Consider the following 18,516-nt stretch of genomic DNA (forward strand, 5'->3'; position numbering starts at 1 on the left):
TGCTCGTGTGATTTGCCTCTATCTTCCTCTGTCCTAGCCAGTGTTTTTTTTTGTTGTTTTTTTTTTTAAATTGTGTAGATCAGGGATCAGAACCTGAGCTCCCTCCATTTATTCCGCAAGCAACTAAAAACCAGGCTCTTCTCTAACATGTAATTTCTTTTTTCCCTTACTTTTCCACTCGATTTATAAACTTATGTAAACCTTTTCCTACCCTTTCTCATTTTTAAGTTCTTGTAAACCGTGCCGAGCTCTACTTCCGTGGAGATGATGCAGTATATAAACTTAAGGTTTAGTTTAGGAATGTCAAAGTCCCTCCTTGTGGGCCACAATCCAGTTGAGTTTTCAGGATTTCTCCAATGAATATGCATGAGATCTATGTGCATGCACTACTTTCAATGCATATTCATTGGGGAAATCCTGAAAACTTGACTGGACTGCGGCCCTCAAGGAGGGACTTTGAGACCCCTGGTATAGATGGTAATAATAGCTCACTGGCAACTGGCCTTTGTTCACTGCTATGGCTCACCTCATCACAAAGAGCTTCTAAATGGAGTGCCTCCAACTTCCGAGTCATCTCCTTCCACCGAGTGCGAAACCAGCCATCAAAGTTGGAAGACTTCAGAAAATGTCTTAAGAAAACCCCCCAAAAACAAAACAAAAATTTATTGTTTCACACCTTGGGTTATTGTAGTTCCTGTTTCATGCTGCTGTCTGATGGGGCCTCCAATAGTGTTTATTTTGCCTTTCATCTTTATAAATGATGAAGGAAGATGACAAACTAACAGCTTGCTCTATGCTTCATATCCCTTTATTATGATCCTTGCATCACGCACTGCATGGCAAAGAGAGGCACAGCCTTAGTGAAAGGGGCAATGTGTGAAAATGAAATGTTGTCTTACTCCCCCCTAAACCTAATTTGTCTTCCCCCAAAATACTTTTTGTCACGTTCAGCTATAGGGGCATCTCTTAACATTTTTTTTAAATGACAAAAAAATATGGCATTGTAGTTTCAGTAAGTCTTTGATATAGTACAATACAATATTTATTTATATACCTTGACAAAGTTATTTGCAGTTTGCAAATGCTAAGAAATTGAGACAGTATCCAGAATCACAAAATTAAAATCCACATTACTTCGCTACTCCCTTAACACATGTTCACAAAACACTCGGGGCTTCTTTTACTCAGGTGCGCTAGCGTTTTTAGCGCACGCTGCCCCCCCCCCCCCGCGCTACGTGTAAAAACAAACACTAGCTCAATGGTGGCGTTAGCGTCTAGCACAGTAAAAGGAGCCCTCAATTATATCCAGCATTAAAAAAGTATATGTGTAGAATCCTTGCTTATTTCTATATGTGTCGAGCTTTACGAATATAGAGATGATGCGGTATACAAACCTAAGGTTTAGATTAGATTATGTCGTTGCAAACTAATAACAAAACACAAGAGTCTTACAATACCATGTATCGGTTGGTCTTGTGGATCGTTGCTTTCACTTATCAGAAGAGCTACAAATTCACACTAGCTCTGAAGTGAGGAAAGTCTCTTGTGAAATGATCCCTCGGTGCCATTCTTTATGGCCAGGAGTGGCTGCCACTGTAGCATTGGTCATCTTCCCAACCCCTCTCCTTTTGTGGCACATCTAGCTCCCAAAATGTAGCACTATGAACTGATGTGCACAGATCACTAAGGGGGGAATTCATTAACAGGTGCTAAACACTAAAGACACCCATTATATTCCTATGGGCATCTTTAGTGGTTGAGAGTTGTAGTGCCTGTTGATGAATTCCCTCCTAAATTCATCCAATTTAAAGATGTTATAGAAATTAAAAAAAAAATAACCCTAAAGATATTCTATATTAAAATATGTATTAGATTCCCCAAAATAATATAATGTACACTGGAATTACCTTCAAAATTGAGTACCATATATATTAGAATATAAACAGATTTTTGTGCCAAAAAAAAATGGCCCAAAAAATGGGGGTCTTGGTTTATATTCAGGTCCCGCCCCCCTGCTGAACCTGTTGCAGGCCTCTGCTGAGCCTGCCATGAGATCTGGTGGTCTAGCGGTGGCCGGGACAAGAGAGATCCCTCCCACCTCCTGTCCCAGCTGATTCTAATAATTTTTACCTCCCTCCTTCCTCCCCGTGTACTCTTAGTGCTGGTGGTCCAGCAGTGAACCATGGCAGGAGCAACTTTCCTTTGCTCCTGCCCATGCAAAGTCACTAGCTGATTGGCTGCTGTGAACTCACTGGCAGTCAATCAGCTAGCGGCTCTGTATGGGCAAAAGCGACCTTTCTTCGTTCCTGCCCGTGCAGAGCTGCTGGATCACCAGGGATACTAAAGGTATGCGGGGAAGGTCAGGAGGGAGGTAAAAATTCTTAGAATCGGCTGGGACAGGAGGGGGGGAGGAATCCCTCCTGTACCAGCCACTCTCACAGCAGGCTCGATGGAGGTCTGCAAGTCATCAGGCGGGAAGGGGAACAGAGTACAGAACCTGGCAGGGAGAGAGGGGGGCTGGGTGCAGAGACTGGCATGGCAAGGGAGAGAGTGAGTGAGGGGGATGGATGCAGAGCCTAGCAGAGAAAGGCAAATATTAACTCCCTGGTGAGTCAACCTTTTTTTGGGGGAAAAAAGGTCACCTTGGTTTATATTTGGTTCAGTTTATATTTGAGTATATAATGGTAATAACAAATAAAAGTAAGGAACCTGTAAAGTCCCATCCAGTCTCCCTTCAGTCTGGAGGTGAGCTGAGGTCCCGTTTTTTCCAAAGTTTTCATAAACTCATCCTGGCTGAAACATTTAAGTTGTGGTGGACTCTGTGAAATAAGCACATTGTAAGTATTTCAACATTTACAATTAAGTCTTTCATTCCCCCAAAACTACAGCTACCTTCTCACCTTCCAGGGCAATATGCTTTTTTGCAAAGGCATCAGGCTGGCCACGTATCGTTCCTATAGGTGAAAAATAAAATCATTTTGAAAACCAAAAAATGATAGTAATGAGTTACAATAATTATAAGTCAATATTCAAAGGCTCTTACCTGGATTTTTTTTGTTTTATTTATGTATTTTAAACTTATAGCCCACTACATCCACCAGGTACAATTAAACAAACACAGTAATACACTAACCCCCCTTTTAAAAAGCCACATTAGTGATTGCCACTGCAGTTGTAGCGTGATAGCTGCAAATGCCACACTCCGTACACAAAATGGTCTTTCTTTTTCCTCACTCCCTTTTCTCTCTCTCTTCCTTTCTTTCAAGGTTTAATAAGTATTTTGTATATAGTTTATTTTATGGTTATTGCATCCTCAGTAGAATGTGTGCTTTTATTCCCAATTATTATATGTAGTTGGAGGTAAATTATTTAAGTTTGCTTGAAATTACTTAAAAGTAAAGCAAAGTTTTGAGCCTTGCCCCCAGCCATCTTATCCAGGTGCTGTGCTAAAGGCACCTATTACAAAAGCATGACTGGGTGTGCCAGAAAGGACTGAGCCATTTTACAGTGTTATGTAGAAACTAGTCTTTAAGCCCGTTACAGTAACGGGTTCTAGAATATGTCTGTCTGTCTTTCTTTCTTTCTTTCTGTCTCTCTCCCTCTCGCTGTCTGTCTTTCTATCTGTGTCTCTCCCTGCCCCCTATGCAGCAGCATTTCTATCCCTCCCACTTCCCTGTGCAGTAGCCAAGCAAAATTTGATAGAATATGGTTGCCAGTTATGATCCGGCCTGGTCAGTCTGGTCACTCCGGTCCACTGTCGCCCATTATCTCTCTTTCCGTTCATGGGTCCTGTATTTATCCAGCCCCTTCCCTTCAGGCCCGTTATCCTCCTTCCAAATGGCAAAGTCTCCCTTCCGTAGCTGCTGTATCACCTCTCTAGCCTCTCCTACATGGGCCCGTTATCTCGCCAGCTTCCTCTTCCCTCCCGCTCCCACATCGCTTACATTGTGTCTGTCCACCCGTGCCGGGTGCGGGTCGGTGGCGCCCAGCCTGCGCGGAAATAGGAGTTGCGAAGGCGGGCCCTAACTTGATTGAAGGAAGGCCCTGGGGCCGGCGGTGTTCATCGTTGCGGCCCCCGCAGCATGTCTGGAGGGTGGGAAAGAGCCGGAGCTGTGGTGGCACCGAGCGCACGCGCATGAGAATGGAAAAGGGGGAGGGGGTTGGGGTTGCGGCGTGTGATCTTCTTAGTAGCTCTGTCGCCTGTGGTGACATAGTAAGCACATCCCGATAGATCAGATCTCAGGGAACACACGGTGAGTGTGCGCATGCGCGCTTAGCATTTTATTATTATAGATATATTTATTAAACATTCAAGTGCACGCATACAAAGGTAACAAAAGAAAAGTTTTCTTATCAACCTCCCAGCCCACCCTACAAACCCACAGCATGAGCACTCAAAACAATCACATCTCCAAATCAGACGTTCAAAAGTCTACGCCAGGTGTGAGGAGTAAGATCCATCCAAAAGTGTTCCCAAATTGCCTGAAAGCGGCGTCCCGGACCCCATCAAGAGCTGTAAAGTGTCTACACTCCAAAGAGGCTTGAATGATCATCAAGGATCTCCAGTGACTATATGTCGGAGGGTCAGTTGACAGCCAATTGGTCAAAATGGCTTTTTTGCCCATTAACATCACTCTAGCTATAAATCCCGACAATCCTTTAGGTTTAGGAGACGTTATCTAGAAAAATCCAAAAAAGTGCTCTGAGCGCAGGCAACCATCGCCTGCCCCATAAGGAGGTCGTGTAGTGCCCTAAACACCATTTTACAGTGTTAAAGGACAAATCCATGACCAGTCAGATGCAGCTCAGGCGAATAAACAAAAGCATGGATGTTCCACTCCTCCTGCTCCCCCCCAGTCTGCAAGAAAATCTAATCAGATGACATCACCGAGATAAAGACTGCCCTGTTCTGTAATGCACTGCTCTATGACTGGATGTGATGCTAGAGGCTGCCCCTGAGTTTTGATGCATCCTGGGGAATCCCCCCCCCCACACACACACATCTAAAAAGCATAGATACGATCAGCTTTCTGTCTCTTTTTCCTCTTCCTTCGGATCAGCGCTGGATCAGGCTGCAACCTCTACAACTTCACCATGTGCTTAGCTTGGGCCTACCATGCGGTCTTATAAGGCCTTTTCAACCAGCATTTGTGAGTAAAGTTAACCCTTTAACCTTAGAGAAAATTTGTCTTGTGTAAGTCTATTATTCTTGCTTAAAGACCCTATCTGTTACTGCTTCTACCTGCTCGATTGTAATGCTTTTAAAAAAAATTTATAAGCAAACTGAAAATGTTCCAAGTCTTAGCTCTTGATATTTAATTAGCTAAGTTTTAATCAAGCATGCTCATTAAAACTCAGGCAGAAGAAGGTACCGGAGCAGTCCTGCAATGTTGCCTCTTCGTCAACGAAGCTTCTAAGAGGTTGGTAGGCCCAAGGCGGGAGGCGCAAAGGAACTGGCACAGGGGAGTCGCAGGTTGTTGGTTTTATTGCCAGTTTTGACCTGCGATCGGAGTGAGGAAGGGGGGCTGCTGGGAATGAGGGGGGCTGCAGGACCCACGATCACGAGGGGGGCTGCTGGCTGGGAGGGGTGTGGAGGGAGCTGACTCACGACAGATCCTTTACTAAGGGGACAAGGCCATTAACCTTTCCATGGGGCGGTGAATAGCCTTGTTCCCATACCCATGGCAAATGGTCAATTTTTTCCCTCATTCCTGCGGGTTTGCTGCGGCTTGCCAAGAGAAACAGTCCCCTTGTCATTCTCTACTATGGATATTCAGCCTATTTGGGTGCCTCTTACACAATTTGTCTCTTTGTGCTTTCCTTGGGTTCTATTGTCGTTTGTATCCTGAATCGCTCTTCTATGCTTTGTCTCTGTATATCTGTAGGGAAAGGATCTAGGGTACAAGATCACTGTGTTGAGCTTAAGCACTTCTCAGTTACTAGTGGGGAGGTTTGGGGGAGTTGCATATTGTAAAAGTGAGCTGTTGGTTTGAGTTTTCTGCTTTATTGTTAAATAAAACATTTAAATAAATAAATCCTACTTAAAAATAAATAAAGGGAAAAAAAAAAATAAATTCTATTACCGACACACTCCTAGTAGAATAAGAGAAATGATCAAAAAAAGCATCACATATTATCCCTGCAACTTGAGAGAAAATCAGGGCAACAACACAAGGTTGTATTTTCTAACTTACTAAAGGAATGATGAAGCTCTGGGTCAGTTCTAAGAAGTAACGCCGAAGAATTACATTTTGGGCCTCAGCTGGACGTTTCTGCTGTATACCCTGAAAGAGGAAAATGAAAATGAATACAGTTTAAGTTTAACGGGACTCGATATACCGCCCTTCACAACAAATCAGAGCAGTGTGCACATTTAAAAATACAGAAATTATAGAAATAGGAAAAGAACTAAAATCATGGTAAAGGAGACAGAAAGGTCCACTAAGCCCCGGTGTCCTGTTTCCAACAATGGCCAATCCAAGGTCAAAGTATCTGGTGAGATCCCAAAATAGTAAAACATAAGATTTGCTGCTGCTGGGTCAGACCAGTGGTCCATCATATCCAGCACTCCACTCACGCGGCGGCCCTTAGGTCCCTTAGTGCCCTAACTGAATCTAGCCTTACTTGCGTATGTTCTGTTCCAGTAGGAACTTATCCAACCTTGTCTTGAATCCCTGAAGGGTGTTTTCCCCTATAACAGCCTCTGGGAGAGCATTCCAGACCTCCACCACTCTCTGGGTGAAGAAGAACTTCCTTACATTTGTACAGAATATTTTCCCTTCCAACTTTAGCGAGTGCCCTTTCGTTCTCTTCATCCTGGAGAGGGTGAACAATCTCTCTGTCTCCACTAAGTCAATTCCCTTCATTATCTTGAATGTTTCGAACATGTCCCCTCTCAGTCTCCTCTTCTCAAGGGAGAAGAGGCCCAGTTTCTTTAGCCTCTCGTTGTATGACAACTCCCCCAGCCCCTTAACCATTTTTGTCGCTCTTCTCTGGACCCTTTTAAGACACTTATCCCAGAAATAAGCAGTGGATTTTCCCAAGTTTATGGACTTTTCACTTAGGAACTTGGCCAAACCTTTTTAAACCCCTTCTGGCAACAAGTTTAATTATACAATCTATCTATTGTTTTAAAAAAATGGAATTCTGAAATTATATGCTCTGATTGTACAAGAGTTTTAGTAATATAAAGGAAACACCATAATTATTACATTACATTACATTAGGGATTTCTATTCCGCCATTACCTTGCAGTTCAAGGCGGATTACAAAAGAATTATCCAAGATGTATTACAACAAGAACTTACAAAAAAAAAAAAAATTGGTCATTTTTAAAAGGAGTAAGAAATGGGTAAGGTTATTTGTTTGGGGTAGTTGGCTTTAGTGAGAGGTGGAGTTTGAGACTTGCGGTATTATTTCTTTTTTTCAGAGTTTTCTTGAAGAGTATGGTCTTTATTTCTTTTCTAAAAGTCTTGTAGTCGAGGGATGCCGTCAGTAGATTGGCGAGTTGGTTGTCTAGTTTGGCTGCTTGAGTGGCCAGGAGGCCATCGTATAGTTTTTTCCGTTTGACCTGTAATTTTAAATCTCATACTCAGGGCTGTCCAAAGTGGACATAAGCACTCAAAATAACTCTCCCAACACCCCCCCCCCCCCCCCCTCACACACACAAACTAGAGACAGAACATGGGTGAAAATATATATACTACCAAATCTCTAAGAATAATTTTTTAATTTATTTTTTTTGTAGAAGAGATTGTCAGTGAACATAAAAACATACCGAGTCAGGCTAAGATCGATTGGGCTCAGAATCCTGTCTTTGACAGTGGCAAGTCTTTGTCACAAGTGCCCAAAAGATCCCCAAAAGTAGATTATACATCGTAGACGTTTCTCCCAAGACCAACTGGCCAATAATTTTTATGGACTTTTCCTCCAGGATCTTTTCCATTTTCACTATGTTGGTCATCTTGACTATACCCCTATTATCAGATTTCACAATAACACACAGTGGAAAAAAAAATATCCCCCCTCCCCACCTCCACTCCCAACCACACCTTCTACAATTTGCTGATTATTAGTTTCCTGGAATGTCCTCTTGCTTTTGTGTTTGGCAGTTAACATCCATTTCCTTTTAATCATTCCAACCCATTCAAAAATTCATAAACTTCTATCGTATCCCCTCAGTCATCTTTTTTTCCATGCTGAAAGACCTAATCTGTTTAGCCTTTCTTTCCCTTTATCAATTTTGTTGCCCTGCTTTCAACATTTTCCAGTTATGCTTTTTGAGACGGGATGATCAGAATTGAAAATCAGGGGTGGGAAATTTCATGGCGACACCAGAAAATATTTCTTCACCGAAAGGGTAGTTGATCACTGGAATAATCTTCCATAACAAGTAATTGAGGCCAGCAGCGTGCCAGATTTTAAGAAAAGATGGGATTGGCATGTGGGATCTCTTCACGGAGGTAGTTAGGGGGTGGATCATTAGTGGGCAGACTAGATGGGCTGTGGCCCTTTTCTGCCGTCATCTTCTATGTTTCTATGTACTCAAGGGAAAGGTCAGTGATAGGCAGAAAGTAATTCACTGCTTGCTGTGTGCAGCTACTTAATTAAAGACAGCCAGTCACATTATTATGAATTTGATATACCGCTCTAGCATTGACTGATCTAAGCTCTAGAATGTTGCTACTTGTGATTTAAAAGCGTTTGAGGCTTGTGCAGATGAGGATGGAACTTAGGCACTGGTGGAATGAGGCATTATGACATCACAATCTGAGCTCTAGAATATTGTTACTTATGATTTTAAAACGTTCAAGGCTTGTGCAGATGAGGACGGAGCTTAAGCATTGGTGGAATGAGGCATTATGACATCACAATCTGAGCTCTAGAATGTTGCTACTTAGGATTTTAAAGTGCCTGAGGCTTGTGCAGATGAGGACGGAGCTTAGGCATTGGTGGAATGAGGCATTATGACATCACAATCTGAGCTCTAGAATGTTGCTACTTAGGATTTTAAAGTGCCTGAGGCTTGTGCAGATGAGGACGGAGCTTAGGCACTGGTGGAATAAGACATTATGACATCACAATCTGAGCTCTAGAATGTTGCTACTTAGGATTTTAAAGGGTTTGAGGCTTGTGCAGATGAGGACAGAGCTTGCAGGAATGGGGCAGGGAAAATGAATTTCCGCAGTAACGGGGAAAAACGTGTCCCCCGTGCCATTCTCTATTACAGATTTACCTTCTGTAACTGCTTGATGATTTCTTCATCTCTGTTCAAAAATGGCTTATAAGAACTATAGACCCCTAAAATAAAAGCATAAAAAGATATTACATATCTTTTAAGTTAAAACATACAATAAGGGCCAGATTCTATATATGTCTCCTAAACAATTGGCACTGAGAAGTGTGGTGCTAAATGCAATTCTAGAAAAGTGATGCACGCTGTATAGAATCGCACTCAGTGCCGCTTCCCAACATTTAGGCACGCCCTATTCACGCCAGGGTTTTCTTGATCTAAATTACTGCGTCTATGTTGAGCATAAAAGCGTCTAAAGTCAAAAACATGCACCTAACATGCCATGATCCACCCCCTAACCACACCCACTTTTAACTACGTGCTTTGCATAAGGTAATTTCCGTTTTGTGCTACATGCCTACCACATTGCGCTTCTTTCAATTAACTCCAATTATCAGCGCTGAATAAACTTATTATTTAAGTTATGTGCATACATCAGCTAAGCACTCTGATGTACGCACATAACTTAAGTGCCATGTATAGAATTTGGAGGTAAATATCTAACAAAAAAAAGGAGTCACTAAAAGGTTAATGTTTTTTTTACCAGGTTTAGAGTCAAGAGTCTTCAAGTTTTTTAATTTTTTCACTTTGACCTGTTTTGGAACTTCACCTGCATTAAAAATACAATAGGGGCCAGATTTAAGTTTCAAGCAAAGGCAGAACAGAAAATAAAATATGACATCTTTTATACAAGCTTTAAAAGCTTATTACAACATCTAGAATAAAACAAAACAAAGAGTTCAGTATATCTTGGAAATCAAAATGTATGCAAAAATGGTACTGTGAAACTTTTAACCGGTGCAGGTCAAAAGCGCGCCGGGACAAAGGCACGTCCAGACAATTGAGCGCAGCACGGAGGCGCGCGCCGCTCTAAATTACTGTTTTTAGGGCTCCGACGGGGGGGAGGGGCGTGGGGGGGGAACCCCCCCACTTTACTTAATAGACATCGCGCCGCGTTGGGGGGGGTTTGGGGGGTTGTAACCCCCCACATTTCACTGAAAACTTCACTTTCTCCCTGTTTTTAGGGAAAAAGTTAAGTTTACAGTAAAATGTGGAGGGTTACAACCCCCCAAACCCCGCATAACGCCGGCGCGATGTCTATTAAGTAAAGTGGGGGGATTCCCCCCCCCACACACCCCCGTCGGAGCCCTAAAAACAGCAATTTAGAGCGGCGCACACCTCCGCGCTGCGCTCAATTGTCCGGGCACGCCTTTGTCTTTCGCGCCGTTGTCTATGAACCCTTTTAACCAGTTCTTAAATTTAGCACCTTCAGTTAACAGTTTGTTTTTATTTGCTATTCCGCAAATAATTAAACATCTAAGCGGTGTGTGATCGTAAAAAAAAAAAAAAAAAAGAAATAAGGAGAGAGAGGAAAATTGGAATAAAACACAAAGAAACCACCGACACAAATTTGGTGCGAGCTCTAACCTATTTAGGCTTTCTTCATAAGGGAAGCATTTGTATTGTTTTTGTCAAACTTCTCTGAACCTTTTCTAGTTCTGCCATTCTTTGATATAAGATCAAAACAGACAGGGTAGGTCATCATAGCTGAACAGCTTTCCATCTCAAAAGTGAAAACTATGGGGGTAAGAACATAAGAATTGCCGCTGCTGGGTCACACCAGTGTCCACAGTGCCCAGCACTCCGTTCCCAAGGCAGCCCTTAGGTCAAGGACCAGTGCCCTGAGACTAGCCTTACCTGCGTACGTTCTTGTTCAGCAGGAACTTGTCTAACTTTGTCTTGAATCCCTAGAGGGCGTTTTCCCCTCTAACAGCCTCCGGAAGAGCGTTCCACTATCTGGGTGAAGAAGAACTTCCTTACGTTTGTACGGAATCTATCCCCCTTCAACCTTAAGAGAGTGCCCTCTCGTTCTCCCTACCTTGGAGAGGGTGAACAACCTGTCCTTATCTCCTTTGTCTTGAATCCCTGAAGGGTGTTTCCCCCTATAACAGATTCCGGAAGAGCGTTCCAGTTCTCCACCACTCTCTGGGTGAAGAAGAACTTCCTTACATTTGTACGGATTCTATCCCCTTTTAACTTTAGAGAGTGCCCTCTCGTTCTCTCTACCTTGGAGAGGGTGAACAACCTGTCTTTATCTACTAAGTCTATTCCCTTCATTTTCTTGAATGTTTCGATCATGTCCCCTCTCAGTCTCCTCTTTTCAAGTGAGAAAAGGCCCAGTTTCTCTAATCTCTCACTAGAAAGGCAACTCCTCTAGCCTCTTAACCATTTTAGTCGTTCTTCTCTGGACCCTTTTGAGTAATACCGTGTCCTTCTTTATGTACGGCGACCAGTGCTGGATGCAGTATTCCAGGTGAGGGCGTACCATGGCCCGGTACAGCGGCATGATAACCTTCTCCAATCTGTCCATGATCCCCGATTTAGCGTGCGCTAAATGCTAATGCGTCCACAGAATATAATGGGTGCATTAGCATTTAGCAAGCGCTAATCTTTAGCATACGCTAAGTCGGCTAGCGTGCCTTAGTAAAAGATCCCCTATGTTCTATCGGGTCTATTTATTTAAAAGTATTTCTATCCTGCCAATCCAAAAACTGTGCTAGAGAGATTACAAATTAAGGCCATTAAAAATACAAAAAAAAAATGACAAACTAAGACCATAGTTCAATCAATTAGGTTACCAATATAATATCAAAAATTTGTGGATTGACAGCCTTTCGCCATCAGTTTCATACTGAAAGAGCCTCCACCGCCTGAGTTCTATGAATTTTATGCGATTCCGTTATACTCCAAATTGGTTCCTGGTACACCGGATACCCAACGTCTTGGACCCCTGGGGAAGAAGTGTTTTTCGAAACACAGATCGTGTCGGGTCCCGGTTTCTAATCAACGTGAACCACTCTTTGAACACATTTGTTCGTCTTCAATAAAGTTCCTGAATCCTGTACATCATCTCTGCAGTTCTTGTTTTGCTGTTCGACTCCTACTGTGGAGCTGTTGGACTCTTTTTTTTTTTTTCTTTTGACTTGTATAGCTAAGCAATCAAAGTTAGGACTGCTATTTATGCAGTCTTACTTGGTTGCTTAGCTATATGAGCACCGGTACTGGATATTTCTGGCCCAGCTTTTCCCAGCTCCACCCTAGGAAGGCCTCTCTCCAGACCATTTTGTAAATTTCCAGTTGGTGTCAATATGCAGTGGCCTGGTTAAGTGCTCCTGAACAAAATCGACAGCCGGTCTGCACAGAGTGATTTAAGTATTTAAATCACTTTGAATATCAACCTAAATGTTAAATTTTTTAAAGCATCTGTTATATTTCTGGATCGTCTTCTGATACCATATTCTCCTTTTAGGACACTTAGATCAACAGAACAGCATTTGCCAACTATCCCTTTAAAAGTAATAGGTACTAGGAGATCTACTATTTTTTCGGTTATAGCACCCCAGCTCTGGAACAACCCACCCAATTTTTCTAGTGAGGATTTGAGACATAGATAGGATAATTCATTTATCATTAATGCTCATGCTCTAATACCTAATATTAATCAGACCTTATGTTTAGGTCGAAATCTTCTTTACCTTCATGATTATTCTTTGTTACCCTCCAGATGTTCTTTCCGTAAATGGAGTAGAGGTAGGTTATAGGGATAGTCTGGGACCACTGCTCAGGCAATGGGCCGCCGCGGGAGCGGACCGCTGGGCGAGATGGACCTCTGGTCTGCCTCAGCGGAGGCAACTTCTTATGTTCTTAAAGACTGTAGTTCATCCCCCTCTCCTTTTGTATCGGTAATTATTTGTACGTAAATACTGTATGTTTATTTGTATAAAATTGTTTTTATTTTTATCTCCTATTTTTAAATTGTCATACGCATTGAAATATTTGACACTGTGTGTACAACAAATTTTTAATAAACTTGAAACTTATGTTTAGAAAAATAATTAAGTAATTACCTGCTAATTTAATATCTCCTATTCGGATAATGTGTGGCCAGTGCTGCAGTGTTTTAGCAAAAAAAGGGTTTGTCACTCCTAGGATGACAGGTGGTCTGTGAACAGGAAAAAAACAGCAGTAGTAGTAGAAGAAAACTGTTTATTGAAAGCCACCGAAGTCAGGGATATCCCTAACAAATAAACATGAAATATCTCTGCATACACCACTTCCATTAAATGCTTATTTTTCTTATGCATATTCTTCAGGAGCAGCTTACAAACCCTGGTTATTTGCAGCCCTCAAGGACTGCATTTTGACGCTCCAACCTTCCTCTCCAAAATATAAAAAGGTCCTGAACTGCTAACATGAACTCAGTTTCACAGTCTGTCCTTTAAAAGAGCTAATTTTATACAACTTTATTTATTCCCAAGTAATTATGGCCCATATTCTATAAAACGGCTGTTTTTTTAAGCACCTAAGCTAAGTGATAAACACCATTGAAACTTTTTAAACTGATTTTCAAGGTGCCTAAAATACCAGAGCCAGAATCGCGTCTCTATAAGCACGTTAGACGCAATTCATGTCAAAGGTAGGTGCCGAAAACGTAGGCCTTGCAAACCCTGGACTACATTTCCGGCACCTACCTTTGCTGGAGATATGATTCTCTAAACCAGGGGTGTCCAACATTTTGGCTTCCCTGGGCCGCATTGGCCGAAAAAAAATGTTTCTGGGGCCGCGCAAATGCTGCAAGACAGAGGAGGGAGCCGGCAAGATGGTAAACACCCGGGGGCAGCAGAGGAAAATACTGCATCGCCCTAAACCGGGGCTGCACAAAATACTTCACGGGGCCGCAGACTGGACACCCCTGCTCTAAACAGTGCCACTGCGTGATTGACACATGATCAGCAGCCACTTTTAAGGCAGCCGCCAACCACGGCACCATTTACAGAATCCAAGCCCATGTGCTTGAAATAAAGAATCCATAGGATGCCTGGTAGGAGCCTAATCTATAAAAGGAACATACGCATGCTTTCTCTTATAGGATACCAGCGTAACAGCAAAACACTCACCTCTAATTTAACCCCAGACATAGAGCCGGCGTATGTAGGATTACCATATGGCTCCAGAAAAAGGAGGATAGATTGAGACATCTGGGTTTTACTTCTATTAAAAGCAACGGAAGTAAAACCTGGATGTCTCAAGCAGTCATCCTTTATAGAACTAGCCCCTCTATCCAATGAGAACAATGACAAAAAATGCTGCAAATCTATTCAAATAAAATCTGTATGACAGGTCTGAAAGAGCAATAACTGAGTAGTTAAATTACACCTAAGTCTCAATTTTGTACAGTGAAGCCATTGTTGAAAGGAGAAAAACCAGAGTACCATATTTTTTCCCCCCAAAAGTGAGTGGACAAGTCGGTGCGTCTTATGGAGCGAATATTGCGTCACAGACCGTGATGTGCAGTGTTCTCCAGGTGTCTGCCAGGGAAACTTACAGTATATATGGTACCTTTTTTTCACCCTTTTAAATCCTGGTGGTCCAGCGGTGTATTGGCAGGAGCAAGCTTTCCATGCTCCTGCCCTGTGCTGAGCCCCTCCCTCGTAGGATGGCTGCCTCGGATCTCTTGGCCAGTGACGCACAAGGCAGGAGTGAGCTTTTTGCGCTCCAGCCTGGCCCCGTGCCACTCCCTGAATGTCTGCCTTCAGTTCTCGCAAGTCCCACGAGAACTGACAGCAGCCATTCAGGGAGTGGCACAGGCCCAGGCCCAGGCTGGAGCATGAAAAGCTCGCTCCTGCCTTGTGTGCCGCTGGCTGCAAGATCTGAGGCAGGCAACCAACAAGGGAGGGGCATGGAAAGCTCATTCCTGCCGATACACCGCTAGACCACCAGGATTTAAAAAGGTACCGGGGGAGGGGTAAAAAATTTAGTCGGCTGGGACGGATCCCTCTTCCCGGCCTACCACTAGACCACCAGAGGGGGGGAAAGGGTAAAGGGCAGGGAGATGGGACAGGGTGCAGAGCCTGGCGGGGAGTGAGGTGGGCTGGGTGCAGAGCCTGGGAAGGAAGGTGGCTGGGTTCAGAGACTGGCGGGGAGAGGGAGGGCCTGAGTGCAGAGCCTAGAAAACTAGAAGAGTGCTTGTACCTTAAAATCTCTCCTCATTTGTTAATGACAATGATGATGGTTCTTAATACTGCTGTTGACTTTGCATGGTTGAAATATTATTCTGCTATATTTTATTAAATATATTAGTACACCATTTGGTTCAGAATATTTTTTTCTTGTTTTCCTCCTCTAAACCTAGGCGTGTCTTATGGTCCGGTGCGTCTTATAGTGGTAATTATTGTCCCATTTCAGTATTACTTTTCCTTGGAAAAGTGATTGAAAAGGTGGTATTGGATCACTTAATTGAACATGTGGAAAGTGTAAAAGGACTGGATCCATTTCAGTATGGATTTAGAACAGCACATAGTATGGAGACACTGTTAATTATCAACTAATCGATCATATGGATAGAAATCAGACTTTTTATTTTACATCTTTAAATGTTTCAGGAGCATTTTATTCTATCGATTTGAAATTATTGTTACTGAAGTCAAAGAGATTGGGTGTGAATGGGAAAGTCCTTGAGTGGTTTTCATCTTATTTAATGGATTGTACAATGCAAATTCTGAGTAAAGGTGAAAGTAGGGCGAGGTGATCCTCAAGGGTCTTGCCTTATCTGCTCTTCTTTTTAAGTCTACGCGTATATAGCATCTATAAGTGAAATTTTTAGGAGATTGAATATCAGCTTTACACTGATGACATATAGTTCTTCCCTGTATATAAATTGAGAAAGGAATTTGTTAAAAGAATAAATTAATGTATGAATATAGTTAGTGAATGGATGAGTGAGGATAATTTTAAATGTGGCCAAAACGTAAGTTATGTTTGTAGGGAAAAAGAACAGGTTTGGCTTGTGGAGGTAAAAATAGGAGATTTTGTGGTAGCTGTAGAGAAATGTGTTTGTTAGGAGTTCTGCTAGAATCCAAGTTGACTATAGTCATTATTTTTTAAATTACACCTGTTGAAGCGATTGAAACCGCTGATTTCGTAATTGGATTGTTGTACAAGGGTGCGGAGTCTTCTTCTCTGTAAAGTGGATTACTGTAATGCATCATATTTAGGAATGGCAAAACGTAAAATCAAAACATTACAGTTAATTAAAAATGCAGCAGCCCCAAGTTTTAGTAGGTGAAGATCGTTCAATGCATACAACACCAATTTTGAAGCAACTACATTGGATGCCAGTGAGATGCAGAGTCCAATGGAAGGTCTTGATGATACTTCACCAGACTGTGTATGGTCAGACAACAGAGTATCTACAAAAAGCATTAGAAGTGTGTATGCCAAAAAGATCATTAAGATTAGAAACAGCAATGTCAACATGCCAGGCATCTTTCTCAATAGGAAGGCTCAGATTGTGGAATTTATCGCCAGGTTTAGGTGACTGCTCAAGACATTTGTCTGTGAAGGAGTTTTGTTGCTGAGCTAGGTCAATTATGCTTATGCAAAAATGTAGCTTAAGTCTGTATGAGGCAAGACTCTTTCTATTGAAATGAAACTTTGGAATAAAGTGGTATAGCACTGGATGTATGTCTTAAAATTGTGATTGTATTTTGTAGGCGGATAAGAAATGTTTTAAATAAATAAGTAACCCCAGAAAATACTTTTTCACAGAAAGGGTGGTGAATGTGTGGAACGGCCTCCGAGTTTCAAGTTTATTTAAAATATTTGATATGATCGCAATATCCAAATCCACTGCGATTTACAAAGATTAAAAATAGAAAAAAAATAAACGATCGAACAACCAGGACATAAAAAACAGTTCTGACAAAAAATGCAATTGAGGGGGAGGGGACTAAAAAAATTTGGATTAAATACAATTCCAAAATAAAAGAAAGAGGGTGGGGAAGGAGACAAAAGGTTAGGGAACGTTGCCCACTTGATTTCTACTTAACGGTGTTCCTTGTCCAGATAAGTTCCAGAATGAGGTCATATGATTTTGAATGGGTCAGTTAAAGGCGTCCTTAAACAGCCAACTTTTTAGTAGGCCTTTAAACTTAAGTAATTTTTCTTCTCTTATGTTGAAAGGCAGCAAGTTCCAAATATGAGGAACTGTTACAGAAAAGATCATATCCCTCCTTGAGTAAATGATTTTTAATGAGGGAATTACTAACAGAGATTTATCTTCTGATCTTAGAGAGATAGCGAAGATAAATAGTGTATCTGAATTCATGAAAGCTTGGGACAAGTATGTTAGATCTCTAAGGGGGAGAAAGGGATAGTAGATGGCATGGAATAGAGAACATAGAAATTCAGATAGAATACAGAACATAGAAAAATGAACGCAGATATGAGACCATAGAGCCTAAGTCACTCTTCTCTATATCTTCCTCCTCTACAGCAACTCTAGACTCTATTCCTTCCATCCTGCTGCACTTACACCTGAAATGGACTTCTTGAGTTAGTATATCGTCTCCAGCTTTATTCAAATCTAGGTTAAAAGCCCACCTTTTTGAGGCTACTTTTAACTTTTAAGTGGAGGGGTAGTGATTAGAGAAGCGGAACCTGGGGAACTGGGTTCAATTCCCATTCCCGCTCTTGTATATAATATGTAAAGCACTTTGATTTTAATCACAGAAATCCCATTTCCTAACTCTTAACCCCTTTGTGACAGCATGGCTCGCAGCTGGTTGCAGGACCTCCAAGAAATGCAATATGCACATACACGTTGCAGGTAAAAGTTAAAAGTACTTTTATTTACACTAAAAGGGCTGTAATCAGCTCTGTTATTTCAACTGGCCTAGTCCTTTTAAATCTATTTATTTATCTACATGTTTATTCAGTTCCAGCCAATACTCTTTATGGGGCTCACTTCCAAAACACTCTGGCAACTAATGCCATCTCAGGTCCCTTCTGGACACATATCAAATTTATATATTTTAGGAATACTCTTCAAAGTTCTCTCCTACACTGGCAGTCTTCTATCCACGTATCATTAACTCCTGAAGGCTGACCTGACTGCTTCCCAGGGAAACACTTAGCTCCGGCTACTTCTCTTCCCTGCCGTTCCCTTAAAGATCTCTGATCTGTTCTACCCTCAGGACATTTAAGCACTTCCCTGCCTGAGTCCCACCTCTCTGACTCAGCGGGTGTAACTCCACCTACTCTAAAGTGGCTCAGTCTCAGTGAGGGAGTGATCCTATGAAAACAAAGCCACATACCACCCTTACACGTTTATTGATATTAAAATATGTGAATGTTGTTTTAATCACTCCCATAATACATTAAAC

At 42.0% G+C, this 18,516-nt stretch overlaps 1 protein-coding gene across 1 annotated transcript in view; it reads right to left on the reverse strand.

Annotated features, from left to right (window-relative positions):
• Positions 1-18,516, reverse strand: part of DENND6A (DENN domain containing 6A) — a 56,050-nt gene that overhangs the window by 4,099 nt on the left and 33,435 nt on the right. The window contains exons 12-18 of the mRNA XM_033926774.1: positions 13,201-13,295; positions 9,837-9,902; positions 9,236-9,300; positions 6,195-6,284; positions 2,901-2,954; positions 2,710-2,819; positions 527-629 (exon numbers count right to left, since the gene is read on the reverse strand). Coding sequence (XP_033782665.1) covers positions 527-629; positions 2,710-2,819; positions 2,901-2,954; positions 6,195-6,284; positions 9,236-9,300; positions 9,837-9,902; positions 13,201-13,295 — 583 coding nt within the window. The remainder of the gene's footprint in view (positions 1-526; positions 630-2,709; positions 2,820-2,900; positions 2,955-6,194; positions 6,285-9,235; positions 9,301-9,836; positions 9,903-13,200; positions 13,296-18,516) is intronic.

This window comes from Geotrypetes seraphini, chromosome 17 (genome assembly GCF_902459505.1).
Source record: "Geotrypetes seraphini chromosome 17, aGeoSer1.1, whole genome shotgun sequence".
Classification (NCBI taxonomy): Eukaryota; Metazoa; Chordata; class Amphibia; order Gymnophiona; family Dermophiidae; genus Geotrypetes; species Geotrypetes seraphini.